The sequence below is a fragment of the Lepidochelys kempii genome, chromosome 3 (genome assembly GCF_965140265.1).
Source record: "Lepidochelys kempii isolate rLepKem1 chromosome 3, rLepKem1.hap2, whole genome shotgun sequence".
NCBI classification, from domain to species: Eukaryota; Metazoa; Chordata; order Testudines; family Cheloniidae; genus Lepidochelys; species Lepidochelys kempii.
The window spans coordinates 101,968,121-101,986,844 of record NC_133258.1 but is presented as its reverse complement, the minus strand read 5'-3'; the positions used below and the strand labels follow the sequence as shown (position 1 = coordinate 101,986,844).

The 18,724-nt window shown below is 40.1% G+C and overlaps 1 protein-coding gene across 5 annotated transcripts in view; it reads right to left on the bottom strand.

Annotated features, from left to right (window-relative positions):
• Nucleotides 1-10,762: 10,762 nt before the first annotated feature.
• EYA4 (EYA transcriptional coactivator and phosphatase 4) overlaps nucleotides 10,763-18,724 on the bottom strand; it is a 218,802-nt gene continuing 210,840 nt past the window's right edge. For 3 of the 5 annotated variants that reach the window (XM_073335206.1, XM_073335208.1, XM_073335209.1), the window contains 4 exons: nucleotides 18,404-18,518; nucleotides 15,931-16,052; nucleotides 12,998-13,098; nucleotides 10,763-11,363 (listed from right to left, as the gene is read on the bottom strand). In XM_073335206.1, coding sequence (XP_073191307.1) covers nucleotides 11,283-11,363; nucleotides 12,998-13,098; nucleotides 15,931-16,052; nucleotides 18,404-18,518 — 419 coding nt within the window. In that variant the 3' untranslated portion in view covers nucleotides 10,763-11,282. Of the gene's footprint in view, nucleotides 11,364-12,997; nucleotides 13,099-13,137; nucleotides 13,239-15,930; nucleotides 16,053-18,403; nucleotides 18,519-18,724 lie in introns of all 5 variants that reach the window. The other 2 variants (XM_073335207.1, XM_073335210.1) reach the window with 1 other exon arrangement.

Here is an 18,724-nt window from a genome sequence, read left to right as displayed (position 1 = left end):
CTCCCTGGACTCTGCTGTACCAGCTCCCTAAGCTTCAGCATTGAGTTCCAGGAGTTGAAACTGTATCTGCTCAGGATTGCCTGCTGGTTGGCAGTCATGAGTTGCAAGCCCCCGGTGGAGTATACTTTGCATCCGAATAAATCTTTGGACTTAGGTGCTGGGGCTTGCTATCCCTGCCTTTCCTTCTCATTCACCGCAACCACTACTAACCAGCAAGGCTCCGGGTTTGTGAACAGGTACTCATACCCTTTGGAGGGTACGAAGTACTTCCTCTCCACCCCTTAGCGGTGGGAGGGATGGAGGTTGGGGTCTGCCAAATGGTCCTTGCATTGGCTTGTATAGTTTTGATGAAGGGTAGAGTGACCCTGGATGGTGGTTCTGGTGCCAAGATAGCCACTATATGGTCCTTCGACTCTACCACATCCTCGGCCTGCAGGTTCATATTCCGTGCCACCCTGCATAGGAGTTCCTGGTGAGCGTGGCTATCTATAGGGGGCAGCCCTGAGGCAGAGGCACCCATCTCCGCCTTGTTCGTGGAGGATGACGAGGACGTCTTCGTCCTCAGGGACGTCCTGCCCTGCCTCTAGTACCCTGCCAGCCACTCCAGCATCTGGCTTAGGAACAGGGGTGGGTTCCAGAGCAGGCAGTGCAACCGCCAAGTCCTCTACCTCCCTAAGGGTGGGACGACTGGCCGCTGCCTCTGGCACCCTAGGTTCAGATGCCACCAAGCGTGAAGCCTTGGACTGTGTGCCCTGGGCCTGGTGGTATGCCCATGAGGTCCAAAACAGCCACTGCACTGGTATGTGCCACTGCGCAGGCCGTAGCCCTGCACCTATGTCAGGTCTGTCCCACGCCGACTTGTGCCGGGGCTGCTGTGAATATTTGGACCCCATCTCCAAGCTTGAGATGGGGCCTGAGACCGCAATGGCCATGGCGGTGCTATGAGGCTGGGGAGTGGTGCTGCAAGGCTGAGGAACAGTGTCACAAGCTGGGGTCTGTGCAGATAGCCAGATCGGTGCCGATACAAACGGTACTGATATTGGGACCGACTGCGCAAAGGCGATTGGCGTTGTGAGCAGGAGTGCTGGTGGGATTTGGATTAGTGCCCCGAGTCCAAGCAGCATCGCAAGTCCAAGCGGCACCTTGCTTCTGGAGGCTGAGTCAAGGGGAGGATCATCCCCAGTTTTCCTCGGGACGATGCCGCCCGTTGCAGTATCAGAGGTTTAGGATGAAAGGCTGGGGAACTCGGTGCTGTCATCACAATGAGTTCTCTTGCAGACTCAAAGGTGTCCGGGGTGGAAGGCATGTAAGTCCCTAAAGAAGATTGTGGTTGGGGTGAAGGGTAAAGCCCCCAACCCAACAGCTGACTGACTGACTAACTAAAACTACACTAGCTATGAACTAACTATGAACTAATCAACTACTTCATACTGTTTGTATTGCATAGAAGCTAGGGAAAACGTGGAGAGCTTGCGAAGCAAGATGCCACAGTGGTGGTAGGAAGGTACTGAGGGGGTGCCATGGAGGCATCACTCCAGAGGGCTCCACAGCTGACCCAACAGGGGCTGCTAAGGGAAAAACTTTCTGATGACTGTGCACGCAGCACGCATACACCTAATTGGAATGGATCTGAGCAACACATCTCAAAGAAGTAATGTCCTTTTTCAACATTTTTCAGGTTTTTTGTTGAAAAAGCAAATTTTGGGAGGTTTTCCAAAATCAAAATTTTTCTACATTTTTCAGTTTTTGGTTGCTAAAAACAACAACAAAAAAATCCTTTGTTTTCATTTAAACAAGAAAACTTTTCGTAGCAATGAAAAACCCCATTTGCTAAGGTAAAATTCCCCACTCTGAGCTAGACTGGAAAGTTGCTACCGTCTCATCTTTGAAATTCCTTCTTAAGATATAACCCTATTGTGATACCTTCGTGAAATTGGCCAGCTAACGATGGCTCAGTTGAGGGGACCATTTGGAAACTGTTGATAAATAATTAACTTGACTGTGTTTCCCCTCCCCCAACCCCGTCCAATGTTAGTCATGTGGCTTAGACTGTGAACTCTTTGAGTATGTCTATATTTCACATTTGGGCTCAGGCTCAGCACCAGCTCTCAGACCCATTCCCCTTGTGGCGTTTCAGAGCCTGGGCTCCAGATCAAACCGGAACATCTACACTGCTATTTTCAGCCCCCTAGTCTGAGCCCTGCAAGCCCAAGTCAGGTGGCTCAAGTTCTGAGACTCACTGCCTCCGGTCTTTTGCAGTGTAGACATCTTATCCCTGACTCAAAGGGCATCTTATTATATGTTCGGACAGCACTTACCATGTTGTGCGATAGTAACATATTGGCAACAATGGAAGTAGTATTACTATCTAATTAAATACACTGAAAAAGATAAATGTGTGTACAGTAAAATATAATCAGAGTTGCTAAATGCATTTAGAAAACAAATGAGATTGGTAAAAGACCTCTGAAATCCAGAAGTCCAAATGTTAGTGGTTTTATTAAGTAAGTGCCATTATTGGCATCTTGTGCAAACATGTACTTTATGCAAAAACATTAATAGGCAAGAGGCAAAAAAGACAGAATACCAGCAACTTTACACTAGCTCTTTTACATGGCCTTATTTCAGTGCCTCCTGGGCTCTTTGCCAAAATCCAGTTATCAACTCAGAGCACCATAGTTACACTAATGAAGTTCTGATTTTGATTTGAATCAATTATTTGGTCAGCGGGATGGAAATTGGAGAATCAGATTAACCCCTTAAATGTGAATGCCTCACATGGGGCCACATTGCAGGGGTGGGTCTATAATGCAGTTGCAATTGCTGGAATAGTAAGTAATAGGATTCTGTTGGTAATTTACAGTTAGATTTTCTTTTAATGGGAAGCAGCAGGCATTCCTGCTTGCATCATACATAGTAAGACTGGGGTATTTTTTGTTAGCAGCTCTGTGATAGAAGCTAAGAGATTCTCAACAGGAATTTGTTATGAAGGCCCACTGAAGCCCTGTCTATACGTAGAGCCCTGCAAATCTGTGGATATCTGCTTTATATCTACAGACCATATTTGTGGATTGTGGCTCAGATGCAGATATCTATACTGGGAAACAGATCCAGTTTTCTGTAATGGGTCTACCAGGACTGCTCTTGAAAATGGTGTGCTAGGCTGTAGACCAAACAAAACACTTTTAGAGTGCATGATGTTTCCACCGGTTTTTGGGGGAAAGCCAACAGGTATGGAGGAGTATGCGGTTCAGACAGACGCATCCCTTGGAGGAGGATCTACTAATGGAGATTCTCTATGTCCTAGTAAGGAGGAGAGGATGGAAGATAAAATATATGTAGGATCTGATGAGAAACAGTCAAATGAAAAAAAGTCTCATTCAATTACATAATGTAATAGGAGACTGCTGAAAAGTTTTTAAAGTGCTTATATACCAATGCTAGAAATCTAAATAAAATGGGTGGACTAGAATGCCCTGAATTAAATGAGGATATTGATATAATAGGGATTACAGAAATTTGGAATGAGGATAATCAATGGGACACAATAATACCAGAGTACAAAATATATCGGAAGGACAGGTTGTGCTGGTAGGAGAGTGGCATTATATATGAAAGAAAGCATAGAATCAAATGACGTAAAACTCTTAAATGAGTTTAAGACTGTACCATAAATCTGTACCATAAATCTCTATGAATAGTAATTCCATGCTCTAATAATTCCATGCTCTAAGAATATAGCAGTAGGGATACATTACCGATCACCTGACCAGAATGGTGATAGTGACTGTGAAATGCTCAGGAAGATTAGAGAGGCTATTAAAATAAACTCAATCATGGGGGATTTCAACTATCACATATTGACTGGGTACGTGTCACCTCAGGACGGGATGCAGAGATAAAGTTTCTTGACACCTTAAATGACTGCTTCTTGGAGCAGCTCATCCAGAAACCCACAAGAGGAAAGGCAATTCTTGATTTAGTCCTAAGTGCAGCACAGGATCAGGTCCAAGAGGTGAATATAGCTGGAACGCTTGGTAACCGTGACCATAATATAATTAAATTTAACATCCCTGTGGTGGGGAAAACACCACAGTGGCCCAACACTGTAGCATTTAATTTCTGAAAGGGGAACTACACAAAAATGAGGTTAGTTAAACAGAAATTGAAAGGTACCGCACCAAAAAGTGAAATCCCTGCAAATTTGCATGGAAACTTTTTAAAGACACCATAATAGAGGCTCAACTTAAATGTATACCCCAAGTTAAAAAAAAACATAGTAAGAGAACCAAAGAAGTGTCACCATGGCTAAATAACAAAGTAAGAGAAGCAGTGAGAGGCAAAAAGGCATCCTTTAAAAAGTGGAAGTTAAATCCTAGCGAGGAAAATAGAAAGGAGCATAAACTCTGGCAAATGAAGTGTAAAAACATAATTAGGAAGGTCAAAAAAGAATTTGAAGAACAGCTAGCCAAAGATTCAAAAAGTAATAGCAAAATTTTTTTTTAAGTACACCAGAAGCAAGAAGCCTCATAAACAACCAGTGGGGACTTTGAGACGATCAAGATGTTAAAGGAGCACTCAAGGACGATAAGGCCATTGCGGAGAAACTAAATGAATTCTTTGCATCGGTCTTCACGGTTGAGGATGTGAGGGAGATTCCCAAATCTGAGCCATTCTTTCTGGATGACAAATCTGAGGAACTGTCCCAGATTGAGGTGTCATTAGAGGTGGTTTTGGAACAAATTGATAAACTAAACAGTAATAAGTCACCAGGACCAGATGATATTCACCCAAGAGTTCTGAAGGAACTCAAATGTGAAAATTGCAGGACTATTAACTGTAGTCTGTAATCTATCATCTAAATCAGCTTCTGTACCAAATGACTGGAGGATAGCTAATGTGATGCCAGTTTTTAAAAAGGGTGCCAGAGGCAATTATAGGCTGGTAAGCCTGACTTCAGTACCAGGCAAACTGGCTGAAACTATAGCAAAGAACAAAATTGTCAGACACACAGATGAACATAATTTGTTGTGGAAGAGTCAACATGGTTTTTGTATAGGGAAATCATGTCTCACCAATCTACTAGAATTCTTTGAGGGGGTCAGCAAGCATGTGGACAAGGGGGATCCAGTGGATATAGCGTATTTAGTTTTCAGAAAGCCTTTGACAAAGTCCCTCACTAAAGACTCTTAAGCAAAGTAAACTGTCATGGGATAAGAGGGAAGGTCCTCTCATCAATTTGTATCTGATTAAAGGATAGGAAACAAAAGGGTAGAGATAAATGGTCAATTTTCAGAATGGAGAGAGGTAAAAAGTGGTGTCCCCCAGGCGTCTGTACTGGGACTAGTCCTATTCAACATATTCATTAAGGCTCTGGAAAAAGGGGTAAACAGTGAGGTGGCAAAATTTGCAGATGATACAAAACTACTCAAGATAGTTAAGTCCCAGGAAGACTGTGAAAAGCTACAAAAGGATCTCTCAAAATTGGGTGACTGGGCAACAAAATGGCAGATGAAATTCAATGTTGATAAATGGAAAGTAATGCAAATTGGAAAACATAATCCCAACTATACATATAAAATGATGGGGTCTAAATGAGCTGTTACCACTCAAGAAAGAGATCTTGGTGTCATTGTGGATAGTTCTCTGAAACATCCACTCAGAATGTTGAGAATCATTAAGAAAGGGATAGATAATAAGACAGAAAATATCATCTTGCTTCTATATAAATCCATGGTATGCCCACATCTTGAATATGGCATGCAGATGTGGTCGTCCCATTTCAAAAAACATGTACTAGAATAGGAAAAAATTCAGAAAAGGGCAACAAAAATGATTAGGGGTATGGAATGACTGCCATATGAGGAGAGATTAATAAAACTGGGACGTTTCAACTTTGAAAAGAGATGACTTGGGGGGGGGGGAATATAATAGAGGTCTATAAAATCATGACTGGTGTGGAGAAAGTGTTATTCCTCATAACACAACAACTAGGGGTCATCAAATGGAATTAATAGGCAGCAGGTTTAAAACAAATAAAAGAAGTATTTCTTCACACAACGCACAGTCAACCTATGGAACTCCTTGCCAGAGGATGATGTGAAGGCCAAGCCTATAACAGGAGTCAAAAAGAACTAGAAAAATTCATGGAGAGGTCCATCAATGGCTATTAGGCAGGATGGGCAGGGATGGTGTTCCTAGCCTCCGTTTGCTAGAAGCTGGGAATGGGCAACAGGGGATGGATCACTTGATGATTACCTGTTCTGTTCATTCCTTCTGGGGCACCTGGCATTGGCCACTGTTGGAATACAGGATACTGGGGTAGATGGACCTTTGGTCTGACCCAGTAAGGCCATTCTTATGTTCTTAATCTCCATTAATGACTAGTGAATAAGAGCAGGTTGGCTCCGTTGGGTTTTCTGAAATGGTACTAAAATGGTTTTGTCTGATTTATGCTAAGCCATAAATGAGCTCTGGGGGACTAGTTTCTGAAGACTGTCAGTAGTGGTTCAATTTACTAGTGTAGACTAGGCTTATGTTAGTTTACTGTCCATCCTACCCACTCACATTGCGAATTACATCCTTAGGTCTCCAACAAGAAACTAAAAGTATGAAGCATATGAAAATATAAAGGATGTGAACTTTTCAGAAAGCCTTTGCTTGGTGCCATGTGCTTTGTGCATAGGCTGGAGCTCTTTGTAACAATCATTGATAAATCTACTTATCTACATGTGCTTCACTAGTTAAAAATCATGGACAGTAAGTGCTGTGGCAGAGTGGTGCTTATCTACTCTGTAGAGGTCTCATGCCATTTACCCCCGTTGACCTCTGCAGGAGAAAGTGAATATTCTGTTCCCCCACATCCTTAGTCCAGCACAAGCTAATACAAGCATTTTTAGTCGTTCGAGTCGCACTCTTTCAGGGTTTCTTATAGGATAGGAGGATGTGCACCTTTGTTTTGAATTAATTGGGATCAACAAGACTTACGAAAATTTGCACCTTCTGTTAATTATTTCCCCCTCCTTACTGTTGTTTACCTAGGGTCAGGTCTTCAACTGGTGTAGCTCCACTAACAACTGACTTCAATAAAAGCAGATTTTTTATGGGCTGAGGATCTGGCCCTTGTCACTTCTAGACACCAAAGAGAAGACTGGTTTATAAGGAGACTTAGGTCTTCACCCTGCAAAAACGTAAGTATGTTCATGACTTTGACGTCAATGGGACTGGTTCACCTGCATAAAGTTATGCATATGTTTAATTCTTTGCAGGATCGGGGCCTTATGGCATGGTCAGTCCTTAATAAATTATATCCCTGCACCCACTTCCCATTAGAAAACATCTGTCATTGCTGTTCCCTTGCTTCATGCAGGAGCCTGAGTGAGCAATTAAGTACCAATGACAATCTATAAATCAAATGATGGGAAACTGCTACAGAGTGACTCCTTCCTCAAGCTCAGGATCACTACTCCTGAGCTACAGGGGGCCACAAAGCAATAACTACAAAGATACTGCCATAATGGGAACTCACATGAGGAGGGCTGAGCTGTTGACCAGATTACCTGTTAATTTTCAGTAGTTCAAACTGTCTCCGGTGTAAAACAACCTAAATTTTGATGCATTTGCATGTAGAAAAGACACCAGCATAAAAACAAAAAGAAAAGGAGTACTTGTGGCACCTTAGAGACTAACCAATTTATTTGAGCATAAGCTTTCGTGAGCTACAGCCCACTTCATCGGACGTAGCTGTAGCTCACGAAAGCTCATGCTCAAATAAATTGGTTAGTCTCTAAGGTGCCCCAAGTACTCCTTTTCTTTTTGCGAATACAGACTAACACGGCTGTTACTCTGAAACCAGCATAAAAACGTTACAGGTAATAAATAAATGAATCAGGAATTCATATTAAGAAAACGGCTAAGACGTAGTGACTTGAGATCCTGCCCTTAGAAGAGACTACTGTGCAATGAGGTTTCAAACACAAAACTAGAAATCTTGCAGGGCAGTATAGTGCAGAAAATGACAACAGTTCCAAATGTATTTATTGAGAAGTAGTAAAGATGTACATATATTTTACAAGCTTTTAATATTAATTTACATTTTCTTAAATTATGTAGGCCCAAATAAACTAGAACTTGCTAATACATGACAGAGACACTTGGCTTCAATTAAATTTCCAAAATGCTGCTATTGCTGGGAGTCATAACACAATTTTGGCTCATGTCACTAAAAAGTTCCTCTTTGGAGATACTAAATACCATATTCATTTAAAGCATGTGCTTGGTATAAGGTAGAGCTGGCTCCTGAACGAAAACCCTGGAGTTTGGATCCAAATTCACCGCTAACACATAGTCTTCCTGGCAAGACTACATTCAAATTTGGGATTTGGATTTCAACTCTCTCTTCCTCCCCCCCACCCCCAAAGGTTCAGGTGTGTTTGGATCCAGGATTTTGATATGGGCAGATCTCCTGTGTCAGGGGTTAGACTGGAACATGCTTTTGCGCCTGTTTTTGGCGCATATATTGCTGCTTATACTGGACACTCATAATTCTGGGAGTCAGCCATCACCTATATCTTTGTGCACAATCAACAAATGTTTTTAAGACCGCTTTGCTTCTAGATTTCACTTTACTTTTTCATATTTAACTGTACGAGCTTACCCCTTATCATATTTAAGATATTGCTTACTCTGTGATTGAAATTGCACTGTATTTATATCTTGCAAGTGCAGTATTAAAAGTGTCTAATGTTCAAGTACTGTACTCACTTTAGATTGCTACAGTAACGGCAAAAGGCACAATAGTCTATATTTTAATTGCACACAGTATTTGCAAATATAACATTGTATTCATTTTGGGGGTAGGGGTTGAAGGGAGGCAGTTATTATTGTATTATATACATTGAATTAAAATGCACTCAAAGCTTACTTTAGGTCCAACCATACCTATTTGGAACTGTCCAATTTGAGTAAAATACCTGCCTTGGTTATTCATGCCTGTAGTTCTCATGCAGGCAGCCTTATCAAAGTATCTGCTATGAGACTGTATTTAAAGATACCACATGTGTTACTTTTTCCTTAAGTAAAGTATATCTGCATCTGGATTTCTGGAAAGAGCTTTGGTATATTGTGTATGTGTGAAGTGTAAAGGGTTTAGGGCTAAACCCTAAAGTGGTGAGGCGCTGTAAGATTTTGTGAATTATGTATTACTATTATTATTATTAATGGTATGAAGCTAATGCATAGAGGTTCCAATATTATCATGGCTTCATTGTGCTAGATGCTGTAAAAAACATACCAAAATTTTATCCTCTGAGCCATACTCTCCCATTGGTTCACATGCATAACTCCCATGAAGTTGTGATTTTTTTTTTTTAAATAGATGGCAGGCTGTGGACTACATATTACTAGAGCTGCTACGTTCCTTTTCAAAGCAAATGTTAAAATCATTTTGAAGACTAATGTCCTTCAGTATATTTAAAATCTCTTCACTTAAAAAAATCTTCCACTGCAATAAAAAATGAAAACTTAAAATATTAACCTTTTTACATCAGTTTATTTTTAGGCCAAATTTGATCAGGTACCATACTGTAAGAATAAACTACCTGTAAATAATTCACAGCCCTAGGACTCTTTCAAGGGAGGGGAAAAAGGAATCCTCCCCCGCACAAATTTCTCCTGTAAAGTGGAGGCATATAATAATTGAATATGTGGCAAGACCAGTGTGAGGGCTGCACATTTTAAACTTGAGGCAGTAGCATACCCGTCTGTTGTCTGAATGACTTGTGTACAAAATTCCAAGGGAGGCAAAGGAATTCCTTTTGACTGAGTTAGTTATAAAGGAGTTTTGCCATTGACTTCAGTGGGGCCAGGATTTCACCCAAACACCTGACTTTGACATGGCCAATGTAGTTTAAATAAGCAACAAGTATTTTCCCTATGAATAGAAGAGAAATAAGTTGGTTTCACAGCAAAGAACGGGAGTATCATTGAGTACTGTCCTTACATAGACGTCCTTTGCATTTCACATCCTATCATGACAAGTTCACTCACAGTTGGAACAAGTGGGTACACATGTTAGTATCAAGGAAGAGCAATTTCCATCCTCCACAATACACTAGTCATTAACACTTCCACTTGCTTCATGACACTGAAATCAGATGTGAGGTGGTAGGACTAGTGTGGAATATGATCCTCCAGGCCTTTCCTAACCTGAGAAAGAGGGAAATGGAAGAGACTTAATTTGGTTTTCTGTAAATGGCAGGTGCGCTCTGCATGTTTTTTCCGGTATCTGTAAGTAACTAATGAATAAGTTTTCTCATGTGAGAATGAAGAAAGGATGTTCAAGATGTTAATGTGTAGATGTTCAAGATGCAATTGCTTTAGCTTTGAAGGTAACGGTCCCCAATATCATTTCAGCCTCCCAAAAGCCTCTTAACTTGCCTCAGTGGAACTATTCAGAAACCAAATAAAAACCACAAACTTTCCTTTATTTTTTTCTTACTAAAACAAACGCTTTTGGTGCAGCCCTGCTTTTTGATTACTTGAATTTGAAATTTGGTCATGTCAAAAAAATTTCACAACTTTTTTTTTTGTTTATCTACATAGTTTTTAACCAAAATTACATTGTAACACACAAACACGGTCTTGTCTTTAAGGCACAACACATCATTATGCACATTCTGTTTGCCAAACTTAGAAAAGAGACAATATTATATAACCCTTCCCCACCCCCTCCCCCAAAAAAGAAAAATTGCATCCACTTCCAAAAATCAGCTGCTAATAAAATCACAGTAAATTATTTTCATCAATAATTTACACAAATTACAGATCTAGACAGGATTGTCATTATACAGTCTGAGTGCATTCCAATTCAGATTTTCTGGGTTAGGTAGGCTAAAGTCTGGTTCAAACCTCAGTGCTGAGAGTATACCCCATATTGAGGAATGTTGTTGACCACCACCGTGTCGGTCAGAAAACGCATGTTGGTGCTTTGCCATCATGAGTCCTTTGTTCGCTCCCATTAGGGCTGATTTGGTGTGTATCAGCAACCTCCATAGTTTTTATTCGTTAAAAATGTTGCATATATAAGACCATAGAGCTTCCTTATGTAGCGCTAACATTTTAACTCCATTCAGCAATCTGAATTCTTCATTGTGGAATTTTCATTCCAAATATTTCTTCCCTTCTTAAGACAATTCATATGTGTTAAGCCAGAGGCATCGAATCACACATAAAAATTCAGTGTACTTGAAATATAAAAAAGGATCGCCAACTATAGAACACAGTTACAAATACTCTAGTTCCAGTGCTTGATGTAGAGCCAAGAGGTCCGAGTGACTTGATATCCTCCAGAAAGGCATGTTGTGCTACATTTGTTAGGGGGAAAAAGTGAGGGGAAAATGAACACCTTGTCAACAGCAGAAGGTGCACAGCAAATAAATACAGTTAAACTCGCAACAATACATTTGTAATGTTATGGTTGCAGCCTGATGTTTGTTAGTAAAATACCGACAAAAATCAGACCGAAATAGATCTGAGCTTAATTCTTATAACTAGGAGGAGCTAATCTGATAGTTGGTTTCACTATTCACACTGGAAATAGCCCAAAACTCACTGAATGCAACTCCCTTCCTTTGGCCAGGGGACATTGCTCATTTCTACTATGGAATGTTTTAGAAAAAGGATGATCACAATTTATTTATTAAAAAAGTTCAATAACCCCATTTAAAGGGTTATAGGACAGTCCTGAAGGAAAGGCTCATATGTAACATTTTGCAACAGAGACAAGTATTTTTTGTTTTTGCTTTTTTCCCCCCAGCTGGGGGAAAACTCTTCTAGAGAGAAACTTTCAAAACACTGGTTTAAATAAAGATGACCGATACTGCAGAAAGCATCAATGTCTGCTGGTAGATGCAGTATAGTGAATTACAGATCTACCTATGCCAGTTCACTCTTCGAAGGCTGCTGCTAGACACTCTACTAGCTCCCTGGAACTACGTAAGAACCTTTCTTTTGCTCAGTTCAGATCTATTTGTAAACTGCTGTGTTCATCTATTCCTCTGAAAACCATATCTATTCATGCAAGTACAGCTACAGTTAGAGAGAAGCATGCCAACTGGAAACTGCCGAAACCAACCACCTGTGTTCAGCACAGACCCATCACCAATACTGCACCTCTATAAGCAACCATTTGGAATGAGCATTTTGATTTTGTTTCCATTACAGTGTAAATGTCAAAACAACACACTGGACACATCAAAATGCTAGAAAGATTTAAGTTTTGCTATCCATAGTGCTAATTCTTGGTGTTTCTGGTCATAACTCAGGAGGCAAAGAGTACAACATTCAGAGTACAGCTTTTCTACGTTACTGGGAGTTACAGGGGAATGCGTTTGACTTCTGAAAGATTTCCTACTTGTTCTGTTTTCAAATATTGAAAATTTAATTGCTTATACATCATACTTAAATTTTTACTTTGAGAAAACTGAAAATAAACTGTTTTTTACTTTGAAGAAACTATTTGTACATGTGTGTCCTCCTTTTGCAGAAGTATTTCTTGAAACAAACTAGGTTTTAAAATCAATCATGTTTCCCCATGTATATTCTAATAACGTTTGTTTTTCTTCATGATAGTAGAACTTTGGCACAATACTTTTTGCTGGTTTTCTGCATTCTCTCCAATAGCTCTGACTAATTTCCCCGTGTTGTTTTAACCCAAACCCCTCTTGCTTTATTACTTCATTAGGTTTCATTTGCTTTGTTCTCCCCATTAACATTCATTTAATTTTGTGGGGTACATTTCTTACCCAGATTGTCATAGAGCAAATGCTAGAATCCAAATGGTTTATTTTAATGTAAGTGTAGGCCTTATCATGCTCTTGGTGCCTCTGAATATTTAACTTATTTGCCAATCTGACATTGTGCAACACTAGCGGAAATGAAACAGTTACTAATGCAAGCCTTTCTATAGATCACACCAACATTTCATGAGACAGGTTACCTTTTTTGCTGCCTGTTCTTCTTCTACACCATCCCCAATTACAACATATACTACTTTTCTGCCAAACCTTTGCATTATTCGTTCAAAGCAACTTTCTTTTCCTGGAAGATAAATGAGATAAGAGTTCAGAGTGAAGTTACCTGGTTAGCTGCATGCTCCTCATCTCGTCCATCTCCAATCACAACATAAGTTATGTTAGTGCCAAATCTGGACACTATACGCTCAAAACAGCTTTCTTTGCCTGAAAAACAACGCACTACTTATTCAAGCCATCATGTGAGTTATCCTGAAGCTTTACAAAGGGTTAAGTGAATCCTATCAAAAAGTGTGCTTTTTTTCATAACTCCCAGCTTTTGGCTTGTTTCACAGATACAACCAGCAAAAAAGCAGTTGTTGAATTCCTTTGGTCAGACTAAGCAGATTTATCTGATATTAGGTACAGATCTTGGCCGTAACAGGAGGATGGTATTACCACCATTGTAAAAACATAAAATTGAATTTCAATACTTGCAGATTTTAATTTTTTCCCCTAAGGACAGTAGCAGTTTCATTTAAAATGTATTTACTGAAAGGGAAAGAGCTGTCATTATGGGACAATGGGCACTCAAAGCTAGGGGGAAGAATGAAATGAAACAAAGTTGCTGAGAAGATGCCCCTGAAACATGTGCCATTTTGCAAGACTGTGGATTAGGTGGGCTCAGCCAGTGACAAGAAAGGAGGTTTATGATTAGGAAAACACTGTGCTTTGGAACTGCTGAATGAGGACCAGATTGTAGTGAGTTTAAGGGCCACCTCCAATTACAGATGCTATGCTCGGAGTGCAGGGACCACTCCTTTTGTACAACCCCAGCGGCCTAACCCACCTGAAAGGATGTGGGGAGAGGGGAGGGATGTAGTACTGGGCACAATTCCGCTGCATGTCAGGCAAGAGTTCTACTTTCCTGCGGCAGATGGTGCTACTCTGAATATCACTCCTTGCTGTAGTCTGAATGCAATTTGCACATTAGTTAAAATGTGCAGGTTGCCATAAATGAAATCCATTAAATTGGCGGTTTAATGTAATTTAGGCTATTTGCTATACTTAATTCTTTGAGAAAGTTTTAAATGATTTCATGCATCTCCTCATTATGGAATGATATAGCTAATTAAAAATATCAGTTTTTCTTTGAGCTGGTGAAAGGCACATTTAAAAAATGTTGTTCTAAAAACAAATATATTCATGACACTTTGCCAATGAAATCTGATTGATTGATAAATTCAACCTTCATATTTTTTAGTTAAAATTTGGAATGGATGAATTGTCAGATATGAACTCTTCCAAATTATTAGCTATTTGGAAATCACCATTCTGGTGACCTTTAATGTTCAGATGCAAGTTCTTCTGAAACCATCAGAAGTCAAAAGTGAGGCCATATCATATTCGACAGGAAATTCTCCCTAGATTTTCAGTAGAAACTTGGGTTGTCCTGTGACCTAAATGTCACAATCATTTTAAGAATTTTTAATACAACCTTTCATCAGGTGGAAACCTTCACTCTTTCCTCATATTTTATAATCACTCTGCATGCACCTCAATTTGCATTTTCAAAGGAGTCTTAGATGTACCTTTGAAAATCCAAGACTAAATTTTATTTTGTAGATTGCACTTTTCAAGAGTATAATTTGTCATTGTATAATACAAGAAGTTAATTATAAGTTACTTAACAGACTTGAAGGGTATTGGATGCCTGAAATTGCTGTGTATGAAATGAAGATCTTAGTTTATAATAGAAATTAGCTGAGCCTCTCTTATAATGCTGACGAGGTAGCTGAATTTATAAAAATGCTGGTTCATAAAAAGCACTGGAATTACATAACGTACATCTAACATATAAAAGATGAAATTCAACAGGGAGAATGTAAGAGGGAAGACCCTCTTGTGGCAGGCCATGGCACAATAGGCATGCCTGCCTCAATGTCCCATTCCAAAGTCCCCAGTAACTGATTTATTATAAAACCTTGTGCAAATGGTCCAAAACCAAAGTCCCGAACATGTAGTCCATTTCTCACTCAAGTGCAAACAGTCATGAAAACTAAACTTATTGTATGATGAAACACATAACATACTGGCTTCTTCAACCTTGCTTGGACTTTTAGTCATCCCTTGTCCTTGTACCAGGACAGCCACCACAGCCCTCCCAACTGAGGTATAATCCTGCTCTTCCCAATAGGAACCCCCAGTGCAGCCTCTCCTCTGGCCCTCTCTCAGTTCCCCTGCATCCAGCACTAGAGATGTCAGCAGGCAAGCCCCTCCATTACTCCCCTATCTTCAGTCCTCTCTGCCTCGCAGCTCTGCCTGTATCCAGCAGGCTCCTCCTGCTCTCTGACCCAAGCTTTCTTGCTTGGGGAAGTCAGCCAACAAACCCCTCTAGGCGCTTTTCTTGCCTTCAGCTTTTCTCCCAGAAAACACCTTCTGCTTCTTTCTAGGAACTTCCCATAGTCCCTGGTAGCTCTCACCTGTCCCTGATTCCCACACAGGCCGCTCTGGTTCACCACTCTCTCTCTCTCACTGGCTTTCTTTTCTGCTCTATACCCAGGTGCCCTCTTAATTGGCCAAATTGGAGCCTACTGATCAGGTGCACTAAAAGGTGCTCTAAAAGGGCCAGTGTCGCCCTGTGACAGAGTTATATATTTAGATGGTAAATATTCTATATATAAATGTGACAAGTACTGGGATTAGAAGTACTCATAGCAAACATAGATGTTTAAATTTCTTAACAGTATTTAAACAGTCAATAAATCTTAAAAACTGAAGCAATGAACACTTTATTTTCTACCTAAACATTCATGCTATCAGAGAAGTGGCTTTGAATCCATCCATAACTAATAAGAAAAAATATTTTCATATGATAAAGCAAATGCAGTCTTTGAGGACTAAAGAGTAATTTTCTTACCTATTTTGGTTGCACTGTAAATATTTTCAATAGGAAAAGCACCTCCTAAACTATACAACAGGACTTTTGCAAGTGCTGGGATGAGTTGGGTGGTTGTTACCAAAACGTTTACACAGTTACTCCTGAAGGGAGAGAAATAATTGTTCAACCTGCATAATGGTACATCATTCAAAAAAATTACACCGTTCCTATTTTGCTAAATAAAACTGGCCGCCGAGGATGGCATTCAGGCATTTAACCTGAATTCAGGATGGCATTCAGGCATTTAATGGCATTCCTGACATTTAACCGTCAATCCAAATGCATTACCATCACTTAACCAGCGTTGAGAACAGTTTTATTAAAAAAATCTTATTCTTTGTCTGAAGGTTTTTCTGTTTCAGGCAAGTGCGTAGGTCTGCAGTGCTGTGACAACTGGCTTCCTTTAAGATGTGTCAAAATAAATGCTCAAAAATTGAGACACCCCAAATCACTAGTCACTTTCAAAAACGTTCCCAAAACAGCACTCTCAAATTGGCAGTGACTGGTGACTAAGGAACAATCAGATGCAAAAGAGTTAGGAGGGGGAAAAATGACTTGTCATTCCTGCCTTAAGGGGAAGGACAGGGACAATAGAGAAATACATATTTTTCTCACCCAAGAATTGTAAATTAATGGTGGCCTCAAAACTGAACATCACCATCTTAATATTTCAAGTGTGGAAAGAGCAATCTTTCCAAGGGGAGGGGAGAGAAAAACCTAATCAGTGATGAAACTGGAAAGTTTTTAATGTCACTTCAGTCTGGCTTTGAGGAGTTCAGATGGCAGCAACTCTACAACCAGAAATGGAATTTAACACTATTACAAGGTCAGACAAGGAAGGGCTTGATCACTAGTGTAGCCCACTGGTGTTAACAGGGGGCTAGGACCAGGAACTTGTGGGGTTCTAATCCTGGCTCTTCTACAGGCTTAACATGGGACCTCTGGCAAGTGATGTAATCTCATGTCTCAGCTTCCTACTCAGTAAAATGGAGCTAATACCCATCTACCTCAGATACATTGTGAGGATTGATAAATGTACAGTACTCATGAAATACTTGACAATTATTTAAACATCTCTGACTGGTCTTTATGTAATCGGTAATAATTTTCCAACAGCCATTATTGCTTAAATGACAATGCAGTTTTTGAATACTGTGTGGATGATAGTTTTAGAAATAAGTAGTATGGTGTCAAACACACATGCACAAATTATTTGTACTTCTATTTTTTTCTTTCATTAGATACTGCTAAAAACAGTTTTCCAGTTTAGCTGCTGTTTATTAAAAAAACATGTAGATGTTTAAAATAGTTGTTCATTTTGTTCTTTTCCCTTAACACCAATTCATCTCACCCATGTTACTCTTGAAATGGAAGACAATGTGGCTCCATGTTGTTCCTTTCCGTGGTTTTGCACTTGCAGTACTGATTAGCTCAGAGGGAACGGGTACTGCTCTGGGAATATCATTGTTGGAGAACCAGCAATGAAGATTATTTTTATTTCTTAGGGGTGGGAATGCTGCGTTTTAATTACTTTGGTTAAACAGAGAGTTGCTCTAAAAAAACCTGCATATCCACTCAGGGCATGTTTATATTTCAATGTAAGTCCAGGGTTAATAGCACATGAGTTCGCAGATCCTGGATTTGTTAACCTAGGGCTTGAGCATCTACACTAATTTGTAACCCCAGATTAGGAACTGTTGAACCTTCAGTCCCAATCTGGGGCTCCAGTGTACACAACACATTGTGCAGCCTGAGTACAACCACCCATATCCCAGACTCCCTAGAGCCCACCCAAAATGTGGCTGCCTTAGCCTTTTGTTCATTGTGTAGTGTGTGAAAACTTGACTGTCTACAGAACAAAGAAAGTCAGCCTATGGGATGCTAAGGGTGGACTCCCAGAGCATGAATCCAATGGCTGTGTCTACACTGCAAGCAATAGGGCTTGAACCCTCGGTTCTGGCTTGGTCCTTCTTCCCCTATGGTGCCCTCAGACCCTGGGTCAGAGCAATTTGTGTGTTGGTGGAAGGGAGGTTAGGCATAAGCCCAAGTTTGAACCCTGGTCTCACACTGCAGTTTAGACATACCCCCAGAGTCATAATTATTATCTCTGCAGGAATGGACAGAGACCTTTGAGTTCTGGGCTTTTGTGCTCTAATGTTGTGCCGTGCTTGGGTACCACTACAGGCAGACACTATGCAGAAACACAAGATAGAGAGATTTTGAATTTAGAGGACATAATTTAAAGGTGAAGTCCATTTTAGGCTTACATTAACTGTAAGTGTCCCTTTAACGTACATCTAAAGAACTGAAATCTGTTAACTTAAGAGTTTCACCCCTCCACTTCACAGATTTACTATAGGGTTACTTATGAAGGCTATTCTGCTGTGGCACTTGTATTTTTAATATAAAATAAATTAATATTAATGTTCTTACAATATACACAAGTACATACCTAGTGCTAATAATTGATAATGATTTAAGTGCATTTGTCAACCAGGAGTCGGTCAGAGCTTCAATCTCTGCTCTTAACTGCAGCCACGCATCTCTTTTAGCAGGGCCAAGGAGACCTTATATATAAATGAGTAAGGAAAAACAAACAAATTAAACTGTGCTTTAGCTGGAACATGCAGATTTTACCGTAATTTATTCTATTTTGAATTCTGCTTTTAAGGCTTGATAAAATTCATCCACTGAAGTCAATGGATAGACTCGCATTGACTTCAGTGATGACTGGATTGGGGTTTTACTTCTCCACACTGTAATGGGGATGTTT